General features: G+C 40.0%; 1 protein-coding gene across 1 annotated transcript; it reads right to left on the bottom strand.

Moving 5' to 3' along the window:
- On the bottom strand, positions 1-27,426 carry Ude (Uracil-DNA degrading factor). Its single transcript, XM_067138902.2, has 2 exons — positions 27,253-27,426; positions 1-2,379 (listed from the first exon to the last, which is right to left on the bottom strand). The coding sequence occupies exon 2, from the start codon at positions 2,372-2,374 to the stop codon at positions 1,550-1,552; it is 825 nt and encodes a 274-aa protein (XP_066995003.1). The 5' UTR covers positions 2,375-2,379; positions 27,253-27,426; the 3' UTR covers positions 1-1,549.

Genomic DNA, 27,426 nt, shown 5'->3' with positions numbered 1-27,426 from the left:
TTTGTTTTTGTGTTTTGTTCAGGTATATTTTCCTGGAATGGTAAATAATATTTACATACCTAATAAATGTTAAGGAACAAAATGTTAGCAAAAATACTGACACAACTCAGTGATATAAAAGAAAAGGTACCACATTTTGCAGGCCACCAGCAGGAATGACAATTCTTTGGGTGGTCTATTCAAGGCTGCTGCGACAAATATATTCCTGCTGGACCCACATTTAGAACACAGAGCAACAGACAAGATTAAAAAGTAAAAAATTTACAACATTATGAAACAGTGTTCTTTCTAAAGTGAAGTTTGTTAACATAGGACATCAGCATCATGGGCACAAACAATGGGTGTGTTCACATACTCCAAGATAAACAGAAAAGTGTTCCCTCCCAGTCTTTATTTGTTTCATATACCGTACTGTTTTAGAATAAAACTGATATATAGGCAATTTTGCACGGTTTCTTTAATTTCATTATAACAGTAATTGTTATTAATCTTTAGTTTTAAATAATTTCATATTCAGTTTACTGAATATAATTACATTTCTTCCAGTACAATAAATATATAATAATTATGCTTCTTTGCTGCAGGCATACTGTTTCTGCAGGTTTGACAATATTAACAGATTATTTGCTAATCTTCACTTTCATAATTACTATCATAATCTACATTTTTACAAGATATAGGCCTAGTGGTCAGAAATGGGGCCTAATGAAGGTTGATTACAATAAACTGAATTTTTGGTTTTTTGGTTTTTCTCAATTCCTTCCCCCCCCCCCCCCCCCCCTTCTATTGCTGGCAAAATCTACTTACAGAATATCTTATTTTCTTGAGAATTTTTTAGCTTATTAATTTAATGGAGTAGTTATGTACATCCATGTTCTCACCATGTTTCTATAACAAGAATTATGGTATTTTTCTCTTGAAAACATTAAAATACACATTACTTGTACAAACATAGATTTGATTTATTAACATAAATAACTTCTCACCCAGTATTAGTATGAATACTCCCAATGACTACTGTATTATAAGTCTTTAGTAAACATTGATGCTAATGGCTATACACAAAGAGCACTATTTCATTCAGACTTCCATTTTGATTGCCACTTCGTGGCATGCAGTTTAAGTACTGCTTCAATGACAATAACTAAAATACATATAATATTCTACTGTATTTTAGTACCTAGGTCCTACTCTTAAATTACAGCATTATAAATATTTTCACTAGTATACATTTAAAAATTACTTCATAGCAAGTAATTCACAAAAATAAAATAATTATCACTTCACGAGATATCATTCACTGTTCATCACAATGTTTGCCTTGTGATTAGCAAGAGTTCTAGGGTCAATTTACAACTCGTTTACAATAGTAAATAAAAATATACACTGCTCAGGCCACTTACACCCGTAGTTTTCTTGAATATACATCACAAATATCTTTACTCCATTAATGTCATCAGCTATAAATGGCAATATAAACTTAACATTTAAACATACTAACACTAAAATAAAAATATGAAAATGTTTTCTGTTGCATTCCTTTTATGTATTATTCTGCTTCAGCCGTTTCTGGATTAAGCTTCTGGGCAATGAGTGGTATCGTTTTCTTTATCTTAGCAAGTTCCGAACTGTAGCTCCACATGATCATCTCAACATGTTCTTTGGTAGGCAATCCACGAAATTCCATGTCGGTTTCAAATAAGGGCAAGTGCTCTTTCTTAATTCGTTCCGACAGTTCACGAAGATGGTTGTTCCTCTGTACATCCCAAGTAACACTTTTCTCATCCTCCTTGTCCACTTTTACCATTCGAAGCCTCTTTAAGTCGCCTTCAACATCCTTATATGCTTGAAAGAAATTAGAACCTGGAGCATCCATTTTGATTCCATATCGTTCTGCGAGAGGATGAAATGCTTCCATAATTTCTAGTGGTAAATAACTGAAATTTTCCCTTGAACGGCTGTGAGCACGATAATCATTCAGCCAATTCTCAAATACTTCAATGGCTTCAGTTAAATTGCGCACTTTCTCAGCATCCTTAGTACGTTTCAAGATCACTTTTGCACGATGGTACATGGAATTGATTATCTGAAACTGGTAGGAAATATCACGTCCATCCAGTAACTTGAGTGTTTCCAAAGCTTTGTCTTTATCTTTGAAGCCTGCTCCTTGGAAAGTTAATTCAGTACTTTCAGTGCCGAACAGTTGTCCACCAGATCCCCAACCTGAATTCTTCTTCTCGCCCTCAGCTGGCTTCTTTTCAGCCTCAACAGGTTTATTTTCTCCATCAACTGGTTTGTTCTCCGTGTCCGAATTCTTTTTCTCAACATCATATGGAGCTGGTCTTTCTGGTTTCTCAGTTTTCACTTTAGGCATTTTGTCTGCAAAAGAGAGAAGAAACAAATTAAAACCAAGTATTGGTTTTTACATCTAACAAAATATAGCTAGGGTGACAACTGGTGCGTAACATCAGGGTAGATTTCTAGACTGGTATGTCTGTTAAATTATCAGCTCAGAGGCTGGTTGCATTCTCAGATAGCATCAACGTAGATTGTACGTTTATGAGAATACTGCGAAAACCGATGGTGGTGCCACGAGATGTACTAGACAACATGAGGAGCAAGTCAGTTTGCCATTGCATTACTCAGTGAGCTAGATATTGCTATTACAGCACGACTGACCCTGTGAGTGGTACCTTTTATATCATCCTGACGCACTAATTGTGCTCTGAATGCCATCACCGAGAGCCACCCATTCACCAGCAGCTTCTATACTGTCACAGCTATAAATGAGACCAAGAATTTGGTGGAAGCTACATTTTACTCTGGCCTGTGTCAAGAGACATATTGAAAAATACTGCACCTATCAAGAAATAGCTACAGGGGAACCGGTATTAAGAAATGAAATAATGGCAGTCAGTTGTGGTTTATATTTAAGCTAGCAGAGGTCTATTTTCGGTGACCATATTGACGGTGTGCAAGCAATACCTCGTATCCCACAAAGCTCCTCTGATCTATTATCCTCCCAAAGACTCGTCATGCCCCCCAACCACATATGGATATGCAGTCCATCAGATCAACATTCGTTGTGTTCATTTTCCTGTGCTATTGTGTAAAGAAAAATTAACACTAATTGCATTATACTGCAGGAGTGCATAAATAGTTCATGAACATATACATTCCTACAATATGGTACAGTAAGGTTCATTTTCCTTTACATATTGGCATAGGAAAATGAATGCAACAAACATTGTTCTGGTGGACTGCATATCGATGTGTGGCTGGGAAGCATGACCGCTCTTAAGAAATATAATGGATAGGAAGAGCACTGTGGGATACGAGGTACTGCTCGTACACTGTAGATGTAACAAGAATGGTAGAGGTTGAGGAAGGCAGTTGCCTGGACTGTACATTAATTAAGGTCATGGCAGCTGCCTGGTGTGGAAATGAGAAGTCATAGAAAATCATCTTTATGGTTGCAGTCTGTAGCTTTCTCTTGAAATTACACTCTAACTTTTGACTATAAAATACTTAGAGTTAGGGCTACGAAGTTTTTACGATCCATTCTTGACTAATTCCTCTCCTGGAGTGATCAGGTTCAGGCGATATGTAATAAAATTATACCAGCTACTGAATCTAGCAAAGAAGGCAGCTAAGGATAACATGATGGCAAGCATAATTGGCAGTCATACAAATTTTAGTGAAAAATGGAAGGGTATGTATAGGTATTTTAAGGCAGAAACAGGTTCCAAGAAGGACATTCCAGGAATAATTAATGAACAAGGGGAGTGTGTATGTGAGGATCTTCAAAAGGCAGAAGTATTCAGTCAGCAGTCTGTAAAGATTGTTGGTTACAAGGATAATGTCGAGATAGAGGAAGAGATTAAGGCCAAAGAAGTAATAAAATTTACGTATGATAACAATGACATTTACATCATCATCATCATCATTTCCCTTTATCCAGCTGTAGCCGGGTAGGGGCAAATATGGTTCCTCTCCACTTTCTTCGGTCTTTCCACCACTCCTCCTCCAACACTGTGTCCCAGTCCAGGTTTCTTTCTATAATGCTGCGTTGGATGGTATCCTTCCATCTCAATCGTGGTCGTCCACGGCCTCTCCTTCCTTGGATTTGCATTTCCATCACCTTTTTTGGCATTCTTTCGTCGCTCATTCGCTTTATGTGCCCAAACCATCTTAGTCGGCTCTTCTCTATTCTATCATTCATTTTTTCCACTCCAATTTCTTCCCGGATTTTCTCGTTCCTTATTTTGTCTCGTCTACTCTTCTGTATCATACTCCTCAAGAATTTCATTTCGGCTGCCTGTATTCGACTCTCATCCTTCTTTGTCATTGTCCAAGTTTCTGCTCCGTAAGTTGTTATGGGTACGTAATACATCTTGTACATAGTATCCTTTGCTTCCATTGGCACATCTTTGTCCCATAACATATTTCTTACACTATGATAGAAACAACTTCCAGCTTGAATCCTTTTACTAATCTCAGCATCCAGTCGAGCATTCTCCATTAATTCACTCCCCAGGTATTTAAACGTTTCCACTACTTCCAGGGGCTTGTCTGCAAGTCTAATCTGACCTTTCCCTTCTTTCTCCCCTCTCGTCATAACAAGAGTTTTACTCTTTTCTACACTTATTTTCAATCCACATTCTTCAATCTTCCCATTCACCACATTCAACTGTTCTTGAACCTTCCTGTCGTCTTCTCCCCAAATCACAATATCATCTGCAAATAACATCATGTTCATTTCTCTTCCTCTATATGCTGCTTTTGCTGTTCTCATGATGTCATCCATTACTATTGTAAACAGGATTGGTGATAGAACACTTCCCTGTCTCAGCCCACTAGTTATTTTGAACCAACTTGTCCTGCCAACTTGTGTTTGCACGCAACTACAACATTCCTTATACAATGCCATGATCATTTTTATTAATCCCTGTCCAATTCCTTTTTGCACCAGACTGTCCCAAACTTTCGTCCTAGATACAAAAGTTGAAAACTAGAAAAGCGGCTGGAATTGATCAGATTTCTGGGGATATACTAAAGACAATGGGTTGGGATATAGTACCATATCTGAAGTACTTATTTGATTATTGTTTGGCCGAAGGAGCTATACCAGATGAATGGAGAGTTGCTATAGTAGCCCCTGGGTATAAAGGAAAGGGTGATAGACATAAAGCTGAAAATTACAGGCCAGTAAGTTTGACATGCATTGTAAGTAAGCTTTGGGAAGGCATTCTTTCTGATTATATTAGACATGTTTGTGAAATTAATAACTGGTTCGATAGAAGGCAATTCGGTTTTAGGAAAGGTTATTCCACTGAAGCTCAACTTGTAGGATTCCAGCAAGATATAGCAGATATCTTGGATTCTGGAGGTCAAATGGACTGTATCGCGATTGACATGTCTAAAGCATTTGATAGGGTGGATCATGGGAGACTACTGGCAAAAATGAGTGCAATTGGACTAGACAAAAGAGTGACTGAACGGGTTGCTATATTTCTAGAAAATAGATCTCAGAGAGTTAGAGTAGGTGAAGCTTTGTCTGACCCTGTAATAGTTGAGAGGGGAGTTCCTCAGGGCAGTGTTATCGGACCTTTATGTTTTCTTATATATATAAATGATATGAGTAAAGGAGTGGAATCGGAGGTAAGGCTTTTTGCGGATGATGTTATTCTCTATAGAGTGATAAATAAGTTACAAGATTGTGAGCAACTGCAACATGACCTCGAAAATATTGTGAGATGGACAGCAGGCAATGGTATGTTGATAAACGGGGTTAAAAGTCAGGTTGTGAGTTTCACAAATAGGAAAAGTCCTCTCAGTTTTAATTACTGCATTGATGGGGTGAAAGTTCCTTTTGGGGATCATTGTAAGTATCTAGGTGTTAATATAAGGAAAGATCTTCACTGGGGTAATCACATAAATGGGATTGTAAATAAAGGGTACCAATCTCTGCACATGGTTATGAGGGTGTTTAGGGGTTGTAGTAAGGATGTAAAGGAGAGTGCATATAAGTCTCTGGTAAGACCCCAACTAGAGTATGGTTCCAGTGTATGGGACCCTCACCAGGATTACCTGATTCAAGAACTGGAAAAAATCCAAAGGAAAGCAGCTCGATTTGTTCTGGGTGATTTCCGACAAAAGAGTAGCGTTACAAAAATGTTGCAATGTTTGGGTTGGGAAGAATTGAGAGAAAGAAGAAGAGCTGCTCGACTAAGTGGTATGTTGATATAGATGTTGATTCCCATAGGGAATCTGAAATATTTGTCCTGAATGAGCAAATTTATAATACCAATATAAATGGTCCGTTATTGGACATTATAAATTTTCCAGCTAGCTCATTCTTGGTTGCCAGCGTTTCGCCCTCGTGTGCTAGGGTGGGCTCATCAGTTGGTACCTAGCACACCTACCAATACGCTGGCTAGTGCATACCGTGGAGGCCATTGCTTAGGCTAACTGGAGCCACCGGCAGTGCCAATGCACTAAGAGACTTTGTCTCATCACTAAAAATTGATGCCTGCTTGGCCATCAGATGATATAGATGTTGATTCCCATAGGGAATCTGAAATATTTGTCCTGAATGAGCAAATTTATAATACCAATATAAATGGTCCGTTATTGGACATTATAAATTTTCCAGCTAGCTCATTCTTGGTTGCCAGCGTTTCGCCCTCGTGTGCTAGGGTGGGCTCATCAGTTGGTACCTAGCACACCTACCAATACGCTGGCTAGTGCATACCGTGGAGGCCATTGCTTAGGCTAACTGGAGCCACCAGCAGTGCCAATGCACTAAGAGACTTTGTCTCATCACTAAAAATTGATGCCTGCTTGGCCCTCAGATGATATAGATGTTGATTCCCATAGGGAATCTGAAATATTTGTCCTGAATGAGCAAATTTATAATACCAATATAAATGGTCCGTTATTGGACATTATAAATTTTCCAGCTAGCTCATTCTTGGTTGCCAGCGTTTCGCCCTCGTGTGCTAGGGTGGGCTCATCAGTTGGTACCTAGCACACCTACCAATACGCTGGCTAGTGCATACCGTGGAGGCCATTGCTTAGGCTAACTGGAGCCACCGGCAGTGCCAATGCACTAAGAGACTTTGTCTCATCACTAAAAATTGATGCCTGCTTGGCCATCAGATGATATAGATGTTGATTCCCATAGTGATGAGACAAAGTCTCTTAGTGCATTGGCACTGCCGGTGGCTCCAGTTAGCCTAAGCAATGGCCTCCACGGTATGCACTAGCCAGCGTATTGGTAGGTGTGCTAGGTACCAACTGATGAGCCCACCCTAGCACACGAGGGCGAAACGCTGGCAACCAAGAATGAGCTAGCTGGAAAATTTATAATGTCCAATAACGGACCATTTATATTGGTATTATAAATTTGCTCATTCAGGACAAATTATTTCAGATTCCCTATGGGAATCAACATCTGTATCATCTGATGGCCAAGCAGGCATCAATTTTTAGTGATGAGACAAAGTCTCTTAGTGCATTGGCATTGCTGGTGGCTCCAGTTAGCCTAAGCAATGGCCTCCACGGTATGCACTAGCCAGCGTATTGGTAGGTGTGCTAGGTACCAACTGATGAGCCCACCCTAGCACACGAGGGCGAAATGCTGGCAACCAAGAATGAGCTAGCTGGAAAATTTATAATGTCCAATAATAATAATTATAATTTCGTGTGGCTATTTCTAGCCGGGTGCAGCCCTTGTAAGGCAGACCCCCCGATGAGGGTGGGCGGCATCTGCCATGTGTAGGTAACTGCGTGTTATTGTGGTGGAGGTAGTGTTATGTGTGGTGTGTGAGTTGCAGGAATGTTGGGGACAGCACAAACGCCCAGCCCCCGAGCCATTGGAATTAACCAATGATGGTTAAAATCCCCGACCCGGCCGGGAATCGAACCCGGGACCCTCTGAACCGAAGGTCAGTACGCTGACTATTCAGCCAACGAGTCATAATGTCCAATAACGGACCATTTATATTGGTATTATAAATTTGCTCATTCAGGACAAATATTTCAGATTCCCTATGGGAATCAACATCTATATCATCTGATGGCCAAGCAGGCATCAATTTTTAGTGATGAGACAAAGTCTCTTAGTGCATTGGCACTGCCGGTGGCTCCAGTTAGCCTAAGCAATGGCCTCCACGGTATGCACTAGCCAGCGTATTGGTAGGTGTGCTAGGTACCAACTGATGAGCCCACCCTAGCACACGAGGGCGAAACGCTGGCAACCAAGAATGAGCTAGCTGGAAAATTTATAATGTCCAATAACGGACCATTTATATTGGTATTATAAATTTGCTCATTCAGGACAAATATTTCAGATTCCCTATGGGAATCAACATCTATATCATCTGATGGCCAAGCAGGCATCAATTTTTAGTGATGAGACAAAGTCTCTTAGTGCATTGGCACTGCTGGTGGCTCCAGTTAGCCTAAGCAATGGCCTCCACGGTATGCACTAGCCAGCGTATTGGTAGGTGTGCTAGGTACCAACTGATGAGCCCACCCTAGCACACGAGGGCGAAACGCTGGCAACCAAGAATGAGCTAGCTGGAAAATTTATAATGTCCAATAACGGACCATTTATATTGGTATTATAAGTGGTATGTTCCGAGCTGTCAGCGGAGAGATGGCGTGGAATGACATTAGTAGACGAATAGGTTTGAATGGCGTCTATAAAAGTAGGAAAGATCACAATATGAAGATAAAGTTGGAATTCAAGAGGACAAACTGGGGCAAATATTCATTTATAGGAAGGGGAGTTAGGGATTGGAATAACTTACCAAGGGAGATGTTCAATAAATTTCCAATTTCTTTGAAATCATTTCGGAAAAGGCTAGGAAAGCAACAGATAGGGAATCTGCCACCTGGGCGACTGCCCTAAATGCAGATCAGTATTGACTGATTGATTGACGTTTGATAGATTTAAAGAGTGGCTAACACGTCATTACAGAATACTTATCACTAGGGGGCGGATGTTGTTAAATGTCATCTATTTTCCTTTTGTATTAGAATGTTGCTCAGTAGCATAGGAATTCATTCTGTGATACAACGAACAATAATAACAAGTTTTCATTTTGCATTTTTTGTCCATTTGGGGTAATCTGTCATTATTTCAACTTTCAAAAAGGTTTTAAGTCAATATATAGCATTTTGAGGAATTTTAAGATAGTTATAATTTTTTTAAAATTTATGTATGTATTCCTTATTGTCAGAGAAGCCTCCGTGGCTCAAGCAGCAGCGCGTTGGCCTCTCACCACTGGGTTCCGTGGTTCAAATCCCTGTCACTCCATGTGAGATTTGTGCTGGACAAAGTGGAGGCAGGACAGGTTTTTCTCCAGGTACTACAGTTTTCCCTGTCATCTTTCATTCCAGCAACACACTCCAATATTATTTCATTTCATCTGTCAGTCAGTAATCTTTGTCCCAGAGGAGTGCGACAGGCTTCGGCAGTTGGCACAATTCTTATCCTCGCCGCAAGATGGGGGCTTCATTCATTCCATCCTTGACCTGGTCATCGTCATCTTTGTCTTCGTCTTGTTCTTCTTCTGCGTCTTCTTCTTTGTCAGACTGATAAATGTCCACAATTGACAACGTACAAAACTATACATTTTTCTAACATATTTTGCTAAATATCTTTCATGACCAGAGCCTCCATGGCTCAGGTGGCAGTGCATCGGCCTATCACCACTGGAATCCATGGTTCAAATCCCAGTCACTCCATCCGAGATTTGTGCTGGACAAAGCAGAGGCAGGACAGGTTTTACTCTGGTTTTCCTCGACATCTTTCATTCCAGCAACACTCTCCAATATTATTTCATTTCATCTGTCAGTCATTAATCATTGCCCAAGAGTGGCACGACAGGCTTCGGCAACCGGCACAATTCCAACCCTTGCCGCTAGATGGAGGCTTCATTTATTCCATTCCTTACTCAGTCAAACGACTGGAAACAGGCTGTACATTTTCATTTTAATCTTTCATGGCCATGCAAACTGACCAGGAGTTGCTGTTGACCAAGAAAGGATGAGGAAAGGCTTAAAACCTGAGATTCTTCTGCTTGTAAGATATATTCAGGAACACTATACAGAACTTTGATAATTAGGAGAAAGTATTTCCTAATGTATCTCAAGCACAAGGAATGCACCAGCCTTCTTCACAAGTAGTTCTGAATGAATTTGGAAAAGTCGTGTTTACGACAGATGGGCAAGTTTTATTTTGTAAATTGTGCAGTATTAAAGTGGATGCAGAAAGAAATTTTGTTGTACATCACATTAAATAAAAAAAAGACAACAACTGAAAGCTGTAATGAGTGCAAAGAACAACAAATGTTCTCAGGTTCTTCAGGGGCAAAGTGCTAGCACTACATCCAACAAATCATTATGTCCATATTTACATACACTTCCAAAGAAATAAGGAGATAATTAGAGCTGTGCATTGAACAGAACAGGAATTTATTACGTGTTAAACCATTGTTACACAGCCATCAGAATTCAATTGGGTCAAATATTTTAGTCATTTTTTTTTTTACTTACTTAATAGCATTTTTCCATAAATTCAAGGACATTCTACTGATCATTTTCAGTGATTTTTAGATCATCAACATCTATCACATTTATCACGCTCTTATCCAAATCCATATACTATGATCTATAAATCGAGAAATAATTTGAATCACTCCAATACTTTGTGTGTGACAAAATTCTGACATTCATTCATACAATACTAGAGGTAATAATAAAATTCACATTGATTTAATTAACTCCAACTCAATATGGCAGCAAATCCATATGGTACTACTCTGCACATATGTATAACTCACTTCCTGAACATATTCAACAGGACGCATCATTTCCTATTTTTAAGCACACACTTTTAAAACATTTACACAAGATGCTATGAATATATTTGTTCTTTTGTCTGGCTCCATGGCTAAATGGTTAGCGTGCTGGCCTTTGGTCACAGGGGTCCCGGGTTCGGTTCCCGGCAGGGTCGGGAATTTTAATCATAATTGGTTAATTCCGCTGATACTGGGGCCGAGTGTATGTGTTGTCTTCATCATCATTTCATCCTCATCACGACGCGCAGGTCGCCTACGGGAGTCAAATCAAAAGACCTGCATCTGGCAAGCCGAACTTGTCCTCGGACACTCCCAGCACTAAAAGCCATACCCCATTTCATTTCATTTTTCATTTGTTCTTTTAACTCTGCAACTTGTATATGGTGAATGTTTGCCCCTCTCTAACGACTATAACACACTTTCTGATTTATTCTCCTGTAAAACATCAGTATAGTTAAGATGCTTTGTTATCTCTTTTCCTTACAATTTGCTTTATGTCACACCGACACAGATAGGTCTTATGGAGACGATGGGATAGGGAAGGCCTAGGGGTGGAAAAGAAGTGGCCATGGCCTTAATTTAGGTGCAGCCCCAGCATTTTCTTGGTATGAAAATGGAAAACCACAGAAAACCGTCTTCAGGGCTGCCAATAGTGGGGTTTAAACCCACTATCTCCGAGATGCAAGCTCACAGCTGTGCGCCCCTAACCACACGGCCAACTCACCTAGTCGTTATCTCTTAATCCTGCTACTTTTATAACTGGTATGTATTGCACCTATATATACACCATGGCTCATGCGCCCCCTTTAGAGAAAAAATAAATAAGCAAATAAATAAATAATTAATAACAACTAACAACTTTTTTGCTAGGGGCTTAATGTCACACCTACTCAGATTAGGATTTTTTCGATGATGGGATAGGTAAGGGCTAGGACTGCAAATGAAGCACCCTTGGCCCTTATTATGGTACAGCTTGGTGAGAAAATGAGAAACCATGGAAGACCACTTTCAGAGCTGCCATTCGAACTCGCCATCTTTTGAAAACAAGCTTGCAGCTATGTGGTCCATACCACAAACTATTATTATACATACATACATCCATCATCATTATAGACCGTTATACCTTTCAGCGTTCAGTTTGCAAGCCTCTGAATTATTATTATTATTATTATTATTATTATTATTATTATTATTATTATTATTATTATTGGAGAATAAATGCTAAGCCTTTTGTTACATACATACCCATATGGACAGGATGGAATGAAGAGTTTCATGCACCAAACTCCCTACCAAATCACACCATCTGTTCTCATCACATTTGCTCATTTCTATCAGTTGAGCTTGCTCCAAATACAATTGGGATCAGATCTATATTTATACTCAGTGAGCAGTAGACAGTATGGAACACAGAATAAGAAACTTCATATTCTGTGCCAGAACATAGAATTGGCATAAGTGACCACGTCATTAAATTGGAAACATATCACAATGCAAGTGCACATGCTACGATGTATTTACAGAGTCGCTCTCAAACTGTGCTACAATTTTAAGTTATCCCTATTGAAGTTTATCCAGATTAAAAACCAGCTGCTCAAACAATACTTCAGAATGTAGAGTTTGTACAAAATCACAAACTGACAGCAAAGAGACTGAAGAATTTATAAGGTTTGAGCAATGTGCATAAACCCAAGATAAGCAGAATTACAGGGTTCTTTGTCAATGAAAACATTTTTTTTTTTTAACCTGTTTTTGCTAGCTGTTTCACGTTGCAGTAACACTCAAATGTTTTCATTGATGCAAAGATGAGAATGGGCTAGGACTGAGAAGTTTGTGACCACAGCTTTAATTAAGCCCCAGTATTTGCTGATATGAAAATGGGGAAGCCATGGAAAACATTCTTCAGGGCTGCCAATACTGGTATTTGAAGCCACAATCTCCTGAATACAAGCTCACAGTTATGAAACCCAAACCATGTTGTCATCTTGCTTCTACAGTGACAAAAATGGAAGAATAATCTTATTTGGTTCTTACGATGTCCAGAGAAACGCAGGAAGGAGGTGCCAATGATTTCCCCTCTTTTTTCCTTTTTCTTGGCTTTGCTCTTATAGGAACCACCAGTCTTCTTGAACCCACACTAGCTGGAAGTTACACGCTTTACCACACTCGCTCCAACCTCTTGGCAATGCTTGCCTGTGCTGTATATTAAGTAAGAAAGCGAGGAGAAAAGACAACTAACATCTCCCCTGACAGCCTTCACGCAGTGAGGAACACTACTACCCTGTCAAATATATATTCCACCAGGTGAGTTGGCCATGCGGTTAGGGGCGCGTGGCTGTGAGCTTGCATCCAGGAGATAGTGGGTTCGAATCCCACTGTCAGCAGCCCTGAAGATGGTTTTCTGTGGTTTCCCATTTTCACACCAGGCAAATGCTGGGGCTGTACCTTAATTAAGGCCACGACCGCTTCCTTCCAATTTCTAGGTCTTTCCTATCCCATTGTTGCCATAAGACCTATCTGTGTCGGTGCGACATAAAGCCACTAGCAAAAATATATATATATTATATATATACATTCCACAGGTATACTGAAATAATCAGTGTTCCCTTATTTGTGACATCAAGCACAGAACCAACAGAACAAAATGAGCGACAGAGTTGTTCACATAAAAATGAACTATTATAGTGTCTTTGGAGAGAACAGTTCTTCACCAACATCAAAGAAGCTAGGAGAGAGATACTACTAGAATGGGGAAAAATCAAGGGGACTGATAAATTTAAGTATCTCAGCAAATGGATTGAACCCATCTTATCAGAAAGAGCATCATTATCCACGAGAATCAACAAGTTGGAACTGGCCAATTGACTGACAAAGAACACTTATAACAAAAAATGCCTATCACACAATCAAACTGAAGCACTACACGTCAGTCATTCGACCAGAAGCTCTGTATGCTATGGAGTGTCTTTCATTGAACCGAAGAGGTCTGATGGAGAAACAGAAGTTGGAGAGAGGAGAATTCTCAGGAAGATCTTAGGTCTGATAAAGGAAGATGAAGAATTCCGTAGACTGCACAATTCTGAGCTTGACTATGAACACAAAGAGAGGCTCTCTGATTGTGCTAGGAAAAGGAGAGTAGCCTTCTATGGTCATATAGTAAGAATGCCAAATTTCCAACTTCTTCTGATGCAAACCATCTGCATACAGGCCATGAAGACCCTTGGAAAAAATGGATGGTAAAAGGCTTCCACTATCCGTAACCTCACTCCCTAACTGGGATAGAGGGGTTAGCTTTATGTTCAGCCACTTTTGTCCCCAGGAATTAAATTGCTACTCATTTTTGGTGCAAGCTGAGTGAATCTCAGGGTGAGATGCCTCCCCACAAGTGGAAATCTAAATTTTTTGACTTCCTGATGGGGAACCAAACCCATGTCATCCTGAGCAAATCAAGCATACATTTACCAAGCTGGCTAGGCAGCCTCTCCATTTGTTTGGAAGCATAAAATAAGGAGCTTACATCAATAAACCACATAATGCACTGCAAGTCTATCAACGGCTGTACCTATTGTCACAGCCCAGACTATAAGAATGTCATTATGGGAAGCAAGATGTTATAAAAGGTCCAAGTACTGACAGTACTACTACTGAATGACATTCAACTCTATTCATTCCAGGCAGATAAGCGGTTGTCATATTTTAAGTGCAGATCTTTCTCAATCTAAGCTGTAAACAACAGTTGCAGATACATTCATGAATATCATAAAGGCTGGTTATGGCATACCTTTCACATAGCTTATGTGATTATCAAAGCCAGCAATGTGGATGTCTGCATACAGATGAAGATATCCTAGATTGGAAAACAGATATCCCTGACACTAAAATGACATTAGTAAATTAATAAGCCCAAATGTAATTTTTAAAAGTAGGAACCCAAAAAGGAAAAATTGGGGCAAATATTATTTTATAGGAGGAAGAATTAGAGATTGGAATAATTTACTAAGGGAGATGTTGAATACATTTCTAACTTCTTTGAAAATATTTCTGAAACATCATAAATTTCCTCAAAAATCTGTCAAAATAATTTTGTGTAAATTTGTTGTCACTGAATTGAAATCATTTATTAGACTTAAAACAAGGAATAGCCTCTTTTATTCTATATTCCAATATTTCCCCCATTCCCCCCCCCCCCCCCCCACTAAGGTAAGGTATACTTTCTTGGTCTTTTTCCCCAATTTTCTGGGGTTGTCACTAATATAGATTAAGGCCGGTTTTAAGGCCAGCTGCCCTTCCTGATGTCAATGAAAGTCTTGCCTTCTGGGTTAGAGTATATATAATAATGTACACCATTTTTATAAATGGAGTATTACAAAAAAACTACAAAGTAATCCACTGCTACCAAAGAAAGGTGGATGTGAAAGATATGAGCAAACTATTCTCACATTAAGACAGAAGAGACAAATCCTGTTTGAAGGTGCTGAAATACGTCAGCCTTATGTCGGTACGTTTACTGACACACAATCCATTTCGGCAGCCGGCACAATTTCTATCCTCGCCGCTAGATGGGGGTTTCATTCATTCCATTTCTGACGCAGTCGAATGACTGGAAGCAGGGTGTGGATTTTCAAAAGAATTCCTGCGGGACAAAATTCAGGCACCTCGACATCTCCGAAAACCTTTAAAAGTAGATAATGGGATGTAAAACAATATTATTATTATTATTATTATTATTATTATTATTATTAACAAATCCTGTTCGAGGTACCTGTTAGAGAAGGTGGGTTTACCAACACAATTTATACTATGGTTTTTAAAGGACATTCATGACATCGGAAATTCTTTGAAATTACTCACACAATATTGAACCTTAGATGACAGAAATCTTACTGGCCGAAGTTTTCAGCTGAACTATTACCAGGCGTAACGACGATATCACTTGATCATTGTCCCCGTTTCGTTTCGCGAAAGCATAAATTTTCTAATTCGACTTCAGCTTCACTGCTTCATTTCCAGCAGTAAACAATATATTTATCACCGATGGTTCAATGGTCAGTGTCTTGGCTTTCGGGTCCTACAGCTCTTACGTTCTATTTCTGTCTGGGTCATAGGATTTTAATCGCGAGCTGTAAATTCCCTACCGAGCGAGTTGGCCGTACGGTGAGGGCCGCGCAGCTGTGAGCTTACATTCGGGAGAGAGTGGGTTCGAATCCCACCGTCAGCAGTCCTGAAGGTTTTCCGTGGTTTGCCATTTTGACACCCTTAATTAAGGCGACGGCCACTACGTTCCTGTCCAACCATCGCCGAAAATCTTCGGTGTGATAGTACGACGTTAAACAAGTATTTAAAAACTGTAAATTCTCTTGGTCCGAGGACACAGTATTTGTGCTGTCCGCAAAATTCACACACGACGCTATCCTCCACGCACAGTTTCTTATAAACAACAGACTCCTTCCACACTCGTCCGAGTGGCTGCACCAGGCTAGTAATAGCCACATAAAATTATTTATTACAGATCAGTGATCCACCTGTTGCCATTTCCTGATGGATTCAGTGCTTTAGCATCCGTCTCGTGGCATAGGCCACAGCAAAGTGTAGCTTCCACGGAAGTCCCAGTCTCGCAAGGCTGTTGACAGACCAGTGCGTCTGAGTGTTATGAAGTGTTGCTGCAATAGCTCGTTCTGGCCCAGTGAGGAAAGCAATGGCTAACTACCTCACACTTCATCTATCCTCTGGGCTGAATAACCCGACAGACAGACTGATTATTATTATTATTATTATTATTATTATTATTATTATTATTATTATTGACACACTAATTGCCGTACTGATATGTAGGCCTAACTTAGTCTTAGAATTGTCTGTCCGTAGTATTATGTCCTTTTAGAATTTATATGTCTTACTTTTATGTTTACATTTTTAAATTTTGTTGTTTATAGTGGTTAAGTGTAAGAGAGGGCCGTGAGCCCTAACTTCGCCACAAATGTAAGTCAGGAATAAATAAATAAAAATAAATAAATCAGCGAGATACCGGTATTCCTTTTCCCTAAGTCCTCAAAATCTTCCTCCATATCTCCGTTCTTTGAAGTGTCGACTTAGTATTGATTGAGTGTAAACTATTTTGATATTAGCTAAAGAGTTAATACGAAAAACAAACCTGAAATACTTCGGTAGAAATCATATACAGTACCGATATTTAACCTTGCACAGTTGGCTCACCAACAGATGTCGGGTACAGTGAGATTTCTAGTCATTCTTTAAAAATAACTGTGGAATATTCCAGTCAACCAGTGAATTTGTAAGATACAAAGAAAACCCCGTGATTTTAAATTTGCCCATCATTGCAAATGACTCAAAACTTGTAGGGAGCAAACAAGGAATTTATTAAAACATGTTTGTGCGGTTTAATGATTATGTTTTTAAAGCAGCATGTTTAGAAGCTATAATAGGTAGCGCTACAAACTGTTCCTTAATTTCGCACCATCAGTTACGTGTAGGGCTACTTAAAATATTCAGTAGCACTACTGTGGTATTTGTATGGACATGCGTAATTGTAATGAACTGGGCCGTAGCCTATGGAGAAATGCACAGGTTCGCCATTTTCCAGGAGTGGGGAACCATTTCAAGCTGGACTGATTATGGGATTAGAACAGACCTCCTTCCCAAGATCATGATGAGACCACGCTGTTAATGAGCTATCTTAATGGGTTCCATTCTTTCCTAAAATTGGTGAAAGTGATTAAGAAATCTGAGCGAAGTGATAGATTAGCTCTTAACAATCTCACCTTAATTTGGTCGAAATTCGCTAGTTTTATTGGGATCAAGAAAAAAATGAACTCTTGGCAACACTATAATGCACTCCGCCTCATTCTACTCGTTCAGCTATCGTGCAGATTGGACAAATATACTGTACTTGTACAGATTACTGATATCGCAATAATTCGTGACAATAAGAAAATGAAGCTAACAGAGGCGTAGTTTAGTGATCACGTTTGAGGTCCTGGAGCTGTGCGCTAAGCTGTCGCCGATTTAATGTCATGCATGGGGCGTGGGTGATAGTGATCCCTTCAACTTGTTTTCCTTTTCAGTTCATCTCTTATTTATGCACTAAATCAACATTATCATTCAACTAAAGAACAACAGCGTTTTGCAACAGCAGCAGCAACAACAACAACAAATGGATCTCAAACTGGAGCCGACTAAATGACCAAAATATTATAATTGTTTAAGGGAGAGGAAGTATGAAAATTACACTACTACGTCATATTCGATTGTATAGAAGCAATAATTTCCGTGCCGACTTGATGGTAAGAACATGGAAGATAAATCAGGTGATTCGAATGTAATTTTTGATATAGAAGAAAATTTAATTTAAAAAATAACGTTTAATGTCTCTTCTTGTTTCAGCGTTTATGCCTTAACTTTTCACATTATGAATCATATATATTAGACCGAATTATCCCCCCCTCCCCACATTTTCAAACGTAAGATCCATCTTTTGAACTCCCATCGGTAGACCAATTTAGCACACATTTTTTAAGAAATGCCGTACTGATAAGCTGCATTGTCTCTTTCATACATAGTTAAATTCTAATTTATTATGAATTCAGTCACCAGAAACCGAGCCATAACATATTATATTCAGTTACTGGTAAATAAAGAAATGTTCAGCAAATACAACATTTCTGAACTCTCTTTAACTCTGTGATACTTTTCAGTATTCAATTAATGAACCGACTTTTCTCATTTTGTAGGTAAAAAAAGTGAAAAGTTAAAGGTAAATATTAAGATTTGATGAATGACGTACACATAGTTACGAACCACCGCAATCACTCCAGCCTAATGTCGAAGAAAACAAGGATATCTGGATCATAACCGCAGGACCTCCAGTTTCAGGTGGAATTCTAACCAGAGGAATGTGACTTTTTATTTTAAAAATACCATGTGCAGTGCCTTGGCGATACCCTTACTAGTATCTGGTGTCGAGGCACGGAAAATGCCGCCTATTGATTTAAGGCGCAATGACTATGGAACTAATTGGAATAGAAGAGAGAGAGGAAACTGGGGGATCTAGAAGAAAACCTGAACTGTCTTGCTTTGAATGAGTACAAACTTCTCATCGATATACGTAAACTTCAACCTGGGAAAAAAATATTGTAGAAAGTAGACGTTGATCCACTGAGGGTGTGATGGACTACATCATTATAAGTTACACGTTCTTAAGAATTACTTGCAGACAACCCAGTAGCGTAGCCAGATTCGGCCGTTGTGTGTGTTTGGGGGGGAGGGGGAGGTAGTTAAAAATTGAAGGTAGAACACAATGAAGGTACGTGAATGACTTGTCATTATAAGGACACAGATACAAGTAAATTACAGATCTGTTGGTTCCACAGTTATGTCTCTGAATGTTTGTTCAGTTTATTGTCAGTTTCTGCAATTTTTATAAATTCCATGGGGGGTGGTTAACCCCCCCGCCATTGGCTGCTCCCCTGAGACAACCGACAAATTTCATATTAGATGTACTGTGCCTCTTAGCACTGCGTGTTTCATGTGCGATGAGAGTACTAGGAAGAAAAAATTGAATAGTGAGGTCATCCTATAGAGCCCCTTTTCCTCGAATTTTGTCCTACGAAGTTAAATTCACTCGTGTATATATACCATAATAACTCACGAAATCCGCCAATATTCACTTACATAAATATACCAAGTTGATGACCGCACATGTCTCTAATATAATCCAAGAGTGATTTAAAGTTTCATGACTCTAACGTTTAATTCCTGATGAACAATATGGGGCTCTATTGACATTTCTCTGCACGGCACTTATCACCTTTCACTTATCCATTACCAAACTTGAATGTGCGGGGTTATTCAGATTATTCCAAGACGCCCTATTTAAAGATCAGTGCCTACCTGAAAGTGCGATAAGAGGATCAAAGGTCGAACATGTGAAAACTCTGATCGAACAATAGAGTTTATTCACAAAGGAGGTAGATACTAGAGATGAGGAAAACCTTCACTACGAAACAGCTCCACTGTAGTACGAATGCGACTCATTTTGGCAGTCTTGAAAGCTTCATTTGTTTTTCGATCGAAAGTAATTACCTGCACACAATTAAAATTGAGGGAACCCTAATTAGGACGTACAAACAAGTCCTCAATCCGGTTTAAGACGTACCAGTTACTTAACATCTTAATTTCGTAGCTTATTACCTTCTTTAAACAACTTAAGCCTCTGAATTAAATAAGTCTTCACAATCCTGTGTTTGCAACTAGCCTCGTTTCGGTCTACATCGCTTTTCTTTAAATCAATAAAAACCGAGTTTATCATCTTTGTGTCTCTCTGTTTTCTTACCCTTCATCACCACACCCATTATTATCCTAGGTAACCTACCCGCCTCCATTCTTCTCGCATGGACTTACCACCGAAACCGGTTCATACGCACAGCTTCACCCATCGAGATCGTGTATCTTAACTTTCATCACCTCATTTCAAGTATCCTCCCGACATTATTTCCACCCCTTTGTAGTAGCAATCAGTTATTCTACACGTGTACTGATAAACCTTTTTTCAGGTAGGTTTCCTCATTACTTTCTACTCATCCATAAATAATTACGGAATATAATCTTGTTGTGGGTAGAGTTAAGTCTTTCTTTCTTAATCCGTTTACCCTCCAGGGTTGGTTTTCCCTCGGGCTCAGCGAGGGATCCCACCTCTACCGTCTCAAGAGCAATGTCCTGGAGCGTGAGACTTTGGGTCGGGGGATACAACCGGGAAGGAGGACCAGTACCTCGCCAAGCCGGCCTCACCTGCTATGTTGAACAGGGGCCTTGTGGGGGGATCGGAAGGAATAGACGAAGAAGAGGGAAGGAAGCGGCTGTGGCCTTAAGTTAGGTACCATTCCGGCATTTGCCTGGAGCAGACGTGGGAAACCACATAAAAACACTTCGAGAATGGCTACTCAGTTCACCTCATGAGGTTGAGTGGACCCCGTTCCAGCCCTCGTACCACTTTTTAAATTTCGTGGCAGAGCCGCGAATCGAACCCGGGCCTCCGCGGGTGGCAGCTAATCACACTAACTACTACACCACAGAAGGGTAGAGTTAAGTAAGAAGTTTATTTATGTTTTGGTTTTATAGTAGTTTTACTCACTCTAAAGCTCAAAAGACAGTAGATGAATGTGGTTTTTTTTTTTTACGCCTTTCGTGAATGCCTTGAACAGAATTTCTCTCAAGAAAAGAATGTTACAGACAGCAGGACCAACGTGCAAAACCTTCCAACAGCGCAGTAAGCTTATTTTCAAAGCGGGTATACGTATATTGCTTGAAGAAAGAAGGTAGGAAAGTGGTGGTCCTTTCTATGAAGATAATGACCATATATCCTTGCAAGGGCACGTCACCAATTTTGAATTCCATACTGATAAAACTTTCTTCAGCTTATTTCGCGAATTCTGGAATCGCTGGAGACATCCTAGCTCTTATTTCAGGACTTCGCCGTATACACTTCTTGACGCTAAGTGAGTTTTCAGGTGAATATTCCGAGCAAAGATCCATTGGGACTAATCTCGGTCGTCCGGTGGAAAACCAAGAGTTCAATTACAGTGCTTCTCACGCCCCTTTTGAATTACATACCAGGACGGTAAGAGAAATCGTTAACGGAAATTCCGATCGAAAGACATAGAATCCTCTACGAAAATGTGTAACTGTTCCTACTGAGATGTTCAATTTGTGTTATTAACTACATAAAGAAGGGAACAAACACGTTTATAATAATAATACTGAGCAATGACTGGAGGTATTGTCCCTAGGCTATATTTAAAAAAACCGATTTATCGCCTAAAAATGTTTTAACTAATTCTAGAGCATCCGCTTCAGCGAGGAGACGAAGTTGTACAAAATTAATATCCCTAGTCTCTGATATATATATGTATCAAATAGTCTTATTATTCTTCTTCCACTTTGTGGGGTCGCGGGTGCAAACTCTGTCGAACATGTGGATTTGGCCCTGTTTTACGACTGGGTGTCCTTCCTGATGCCAACCCAATATGGAGTGATGTAATCACTATTGCGTGCTTCTGTGGTGATTGGCCGTGTAGTGTTTTGTCTGGGTATGAAGAAGAGTGTACTGAGATAAACAAAAACATCCAGTCACCGACACAGAAGAATTAATGAGACGCGATTAAAATCCCGACCCGGCCGGGAATCGAATCCGGGAGCCTCTAAATAGAAGGCCTAAATGCTCACCATTCTCAGTCAATGAGTCGGATTATTATTATTATTATTATTATTATTATTATTATTATTATTATTATTACACACTTCTCACACACTCCATGAAAAAAATAATCTTACTTCATAGACGAGCGATTACGTCACGCTCTAGGATAGGAGTCCGTGTTGTAGGGGTAGCGTGCCTGCCTCTCACCCAGAGGCCCCGGGTTCGATTCCCGGCCAGGTCAGGGATTTTTAACGGCAGAGAGGATTCGTCGTGCTGACCACACGGCACCTCGTAATCTGCAGGCCTTCGGGATGAGCAGCGGTCGCTTGGTAGGCCAAGGCCCTTCAAGCGCTGTAGTGCCATGGGGTTTGGGGGGGGGGGGCGGGTCTAGGATAGGAGTGATAAACTACATTGGTCGAAGATTCGGATTTCGAATCCCGGCACTTACAGTGACTAAGTTACCCTGAATGATTTCATTATTCACACCCGGAAAATAGTTGAGTCCTGGAGGGCCGATGCTAGATCTAAATAATTACAGTTATGTAACTGCAACGCACACCTCCCCCTGCCCCCCCCCCCCCACGCCTACTCAATGTTATCAAGTTCTCATTAACGTAGGGCTAATAAACTAAAGATACCCAAAATTAATAATGAAATGTTTTGAAATATTGCTAGTATTTACTTACAATTTGGCGCGTACATACATCCACAATCCCAATGAAAAAGAATGTCGATAAATGTGAGTTTTCAGCATTTGACTAAAGTGCGGGCATTTTAATGATTTTTTCCCCCTTAGATCTCTCTTCACTTTGGTCAGAAGTAAGTCACACAGGTGGACAGATCATAATATACTTGAGGCACTACTAGGTTCGGCAATCTTGAGTGGTCATACCTAATAGAATGTTTCCTAGAATTCCTCTAAAAAAAATCCCATGCGCGGTGCCTTTTACACAATATGTTTGCATATCTTATGCTGAAACATACGCCAGTAAACAGCTCTGGAGCCCAAAGGTTAACTCACGCAGGGTAGACGTAAATCATGAACTATAATGTGACGAAATTTGTCAACGGATACATTATTCATTGCTTCGAAACGCCTGTTTGAAAGGTGAACGATAATTGCGTGTAAACTACTCCCGGAAACAGCGTGCAGTTTATAGTGCTTTTATACGCTCACATATTCCGAAATACGACGTTCGTATTACCGACAACACAAAACGAAAAATTTAGTCCTGAGTGCGACCGGATATTTATTTTTAGACTTATGGGACTAATACCCAATTGGAAACTATATATATATATATATATTTTTTGGTACATGGCTTTTTGGTGCCGAGAGTATCCGAATACACGTTCGCCTTCGCCAGCTGCTTTTTCCGGTGCACCCTATGGGTTGAGCTGCGTCTACCGCTGTGTGGAGGTTGTATGTGTAATTGTACTAGCTAGGAATGGGAAGGACGCGGCCGTGGTCTTGAAAAATATACCATCCCGGCATTTCTTTGGAGCTGAAATGGGAAACCATGGAAAACCGTTTCGAGGTTGGCCAAACGAGGATTCGATCCCGCCTCTCTCCCGAGTTACCACAGTGATGAGCACAGAGCTATCGGCTACCCCTGGCCGTACCGCCGAGTACTTAGCTAACCTGTTCGGTTGGAAACACTAATAATGGTGTCTCCCAAATAGTTTAGTGGTGGTATTATAGAATAGTGATTATGAAGGCGGGAAGCTTAAATGGTTATTTACCCCTGGCTCGGGGACTGGGTGTTTTTACTATCCCCAGCATTTCTGCAACTCATACACCACACACAATACTATCCTCCATTACTAAAACACGCAGTTCCTACACACGGCAGATGCCGACCACCCTCGTTGGAGGATCTGCATTACAAGGGCTGCACCGGGTGAGCCAAACATATCCTCGGACACTCACGGCACTAAAAGCCGAGTATGATTGACTAATACTTCAAGGACAAATGCGTTTCATGTCGACAGTTTCTTCTTTTAATATCACGGTCCACCGAAATGAAGCTGCCATACTTAAATATCCCTAACTATCACTGATACCAGCCAGTATCGAATCCGGAACCTTAGGTTCTCAAGGCTAACAAAAGCACCACTAAGCACGGAAAATCCTCTCAGTTTTAATTACTGCGTTGATGGGGTGAACGTTCCTTATGGGAATCGCTGTAAGTACCTTACCAGGCCTACTTTATTCGATCACTGGAATAAAATCCAAAGAAATGCAGCTCGATTTGTTCTGGGTGATTTCCGACAAAAGAGTCTTCTCTCTCTTCTTTTGGTACCGCTTTTTCCCCACACCTGTGGGGTAGCGGGTGCGAACTGCATAGCACATGTGGATTTGACACTGTTTTACGGCCGGATGCCCTTCCTGACGCGAACCCTATATGGAGGGATGTAATAACTATTGCGTGTTTCTGTGGTGGTTGGTGGTATGGTATGTTGTCTGAATATGATGAGGAAAGTGTTAGGACGGACACATAGACCCAGTCCCCGATCCAAAAGAATTAATCAGAAGCGATTAAAATCCCCGACCCGGCCGGGAATTGAACCCGGCACCCTCTGAACCGAAGGCCAGTACGCTGATCATTCAACCAACGAGTCGGACATTTCCGACAAACGTGTAGCGTTACGAAAGTGTTGCAAAGTTTGGGCTTGGGAAGACTTGGGAGAAAGGAGACGAGCTGCTCGACTAAGTGGTTTGTTCCGAGCTGTTGGTGGAGAGATGCCGTGGAATGACATTTGAGTGGTATTTTTAAAAGAAGGAAAGATCACAATATGAAGATAAAATTGGAATCGAAGAGGACAAATTGGGGCAAATATTCATTTATAAGAAGACGAGTTAGGAAGTGGAATAATTTACCCAAGGAGATGTTCAATAAATTTCAAAATTCTTTGCAGTTATTTAAGAAAAGACTAGGTAAACAACCGATGGGGAATCTGCCACGTGGGCGACTGACCTAATGCAGGTCAGTGGTGAATGAAAATGAAAATCCACAGTCTGTTTCCAGTCGTTTGACCGGGTCATGAATGGAATGAATGAAGTATCCATCTAGCGGCGAGGATAGGAAATGTGCCGGCCGCCGAGGCCTGTCGCACTCCTCTGGGACAATGATAAATGAATGAGAGATGAAATGAAATGTTAATGTAGAATGTCGATGGAATGAAAGATGAAAGGGAAAACCGGAGTAACACTCACTTGTTTTAAATGGAAGGAAAGTGTCCATTCAGAAATAGGAACCTTAAGCCCAGAATGTATTGTTAGGTTTTGTAGTAATTTCAATTTTATACAGTGTAACAATTCCTCCCCCCCCCCCCCTCTTTTTTGACATGAATAGGTCTTATGGCTGGGGGTCATTCGAAATGTATTGTAACGCGGCAAAATGTGTGACGGAAGTGACGTCACATTTGTCGTTACCGGAGGCCTTGTTCGCCAAAGATGCTGCGTGAAATGATGCAAATAAATCCTTCGTTGTCAATATGAGTTGAAGGTCCGGCTCGGCTAAATCGTTAGCGTGCTGGCCTTTTGTCCAAGGTGTTCCGGGTTACATTCCTGGTCCGGTTGGAGATTTAAAATGTAATTAGTTCATTCCTATGGCTCGCGGGCTGAGAGTTTGTGTCGTCTTCAACATTAGAATTCATCTTAAGTAGGGCCCCATCCTCATAGACACGCAGGTCGCCTATACGGCGTCAACGCCGCTCTCTGGAGGCCACACGCCATTATTATTATTATTATTATTATTATTATTATTATTATTATTATTATTATTATTATTATTATTATTATTATTTACTGAAAGACATAATCATGATCATTAGCTTTTCGCAAAGGGAAAAGGTTTATTTTTTAAATTATTTTCATACCTTTGTTCAACATAACATCGATGATAGTTATTCACAAGACGTAACCAATTCGTTAACCAATGAGGTGAATTTATGAGGAGACCGAAGCAAACAATTTCTATTCTCGGAGGTTTTATTCTCCACAGAGAAAACCGTAACGACGTATAAATATAACTATTATATATATACCGGTATTTGTTTATAACGGATTTTCTCTTTCCACTGTTTTGAAAATTATGATTTTTCTGTTCTCGAGAAAGTGCACAAGGCGTCTCTGAAGATATTTCTTTACGAAACTTAGCTTTTTTAATGTTTAATTTTCGGTCTAATTGGCCTAGCCTCGATATCTTGCCGTCGCGTGAATGTAGTTTTATTTATTGGGTTCGATAGCCTTTTTAAAATAATATACAAGATGAATCCAGCTGTTGAGGAATATTACAGATATTTAAAAGATAAACAACACACAAGTCAGTTGTTCAACTCGAACCGGGAACAGACGCAACACACTAGTGACTGTTGCATAGCCCCACATTGTTGGCTCTGAGCTATGTTTCTTGGCAAAAGGCGTATACTATAGTTCTATTTACAGTATTAACGCACATTTACGAGAATTTAAAGTAAGTTATTCAGTTACATAAACATTATACAGAAAACGGAAAAGGTATTTGTAAGATCTAGTAGGAACGGCAGTGAATTTTCCATAAAGTAAACCTTGAAAAATAAACAGACTGGAGAGTTATAAAAGAGCGGAAAATATAATCGAATCTGTCATATTATTATTATTATCAATAATAGCTTCAACTGTTGTAGATTTAAAGAGACGCTAGTTTGCCGGAATTTTGTCCCTCAGGAGTTCATTAACGTACCGCAAGCCAACGATAAGGAGTTGTCGCACTTCAACACCGTAAATGCCACAGACTTCAGCCAGGTTTTAACACTCTATCTCGGGAAGAGAAAGAGAGAAAAGCGGCTAACTCAGCGCCAAAATTAATCCTTTCGAAGAAATTGTCAGTCACTCTAAATGCACAGAATGAGAGTAAGCTTTGATTTTCTAGAATAAAAATAAAAACCTAAAACTGAAGAAGAATAATTCCAGTGGTTCATATAACTTGAAAGAGTTCGTTCGAGATGTCAAATGAAAACTAATTCAATTGTTAATAGCACTTACCGGGAATGAACAGCTCTTGTACACAATATAAAAAAATACTGAACGCGTAAATAAAGTAAAAAAAAAAGAAATAAAAATTGAGCAAATTATCTTTAACATAGGCCACCGAAGCCGGTATTAAAGAGATATGCAGAACCCACCTGTTTAAAGGTGAAGTACGGCTGAGGAAGTGTGGCTGGACACTGCGGAGCTGCCTTGTTGCTCGTGGATAAAACAAGTCGCGAATGCTGAGGGACTCGAGCAGTTTCAGAGTTTTGAAACCGTACTCACAGTCAAACACACGCGGAAAGCGGGCCAATAGAGGCGCAAGGTTA

The sequence above is a fragment of the Anabrus simplex genome, chromosome 2 (genome assembly GCF_040414725.1).
Source record: "Anabrus simplex isolate iqAnaSimp1 chromosome 2, ASM4041472v1, whole genome shotgun sequence".
Lineage (NCBI taxonomy): Eukaryota > Metazoa > Arthropoda > Insecta > Orthoptera > Tettigoniidae > Anabrus > Anabrus simplex.
Note: the sequence above shows the minus strand (reverse complement) of the source record. Positions and strands in the feature narration are given on the sequence as shown.

Coding starts and splice junctions, on each gene's coding strand:
- Ude (XM_067138902.2), bottom strand. CDS start 2,374: ATGCCTAAAGTGAAAACTGAGAAACCAGAAAGACCAGCTCCATATGAT.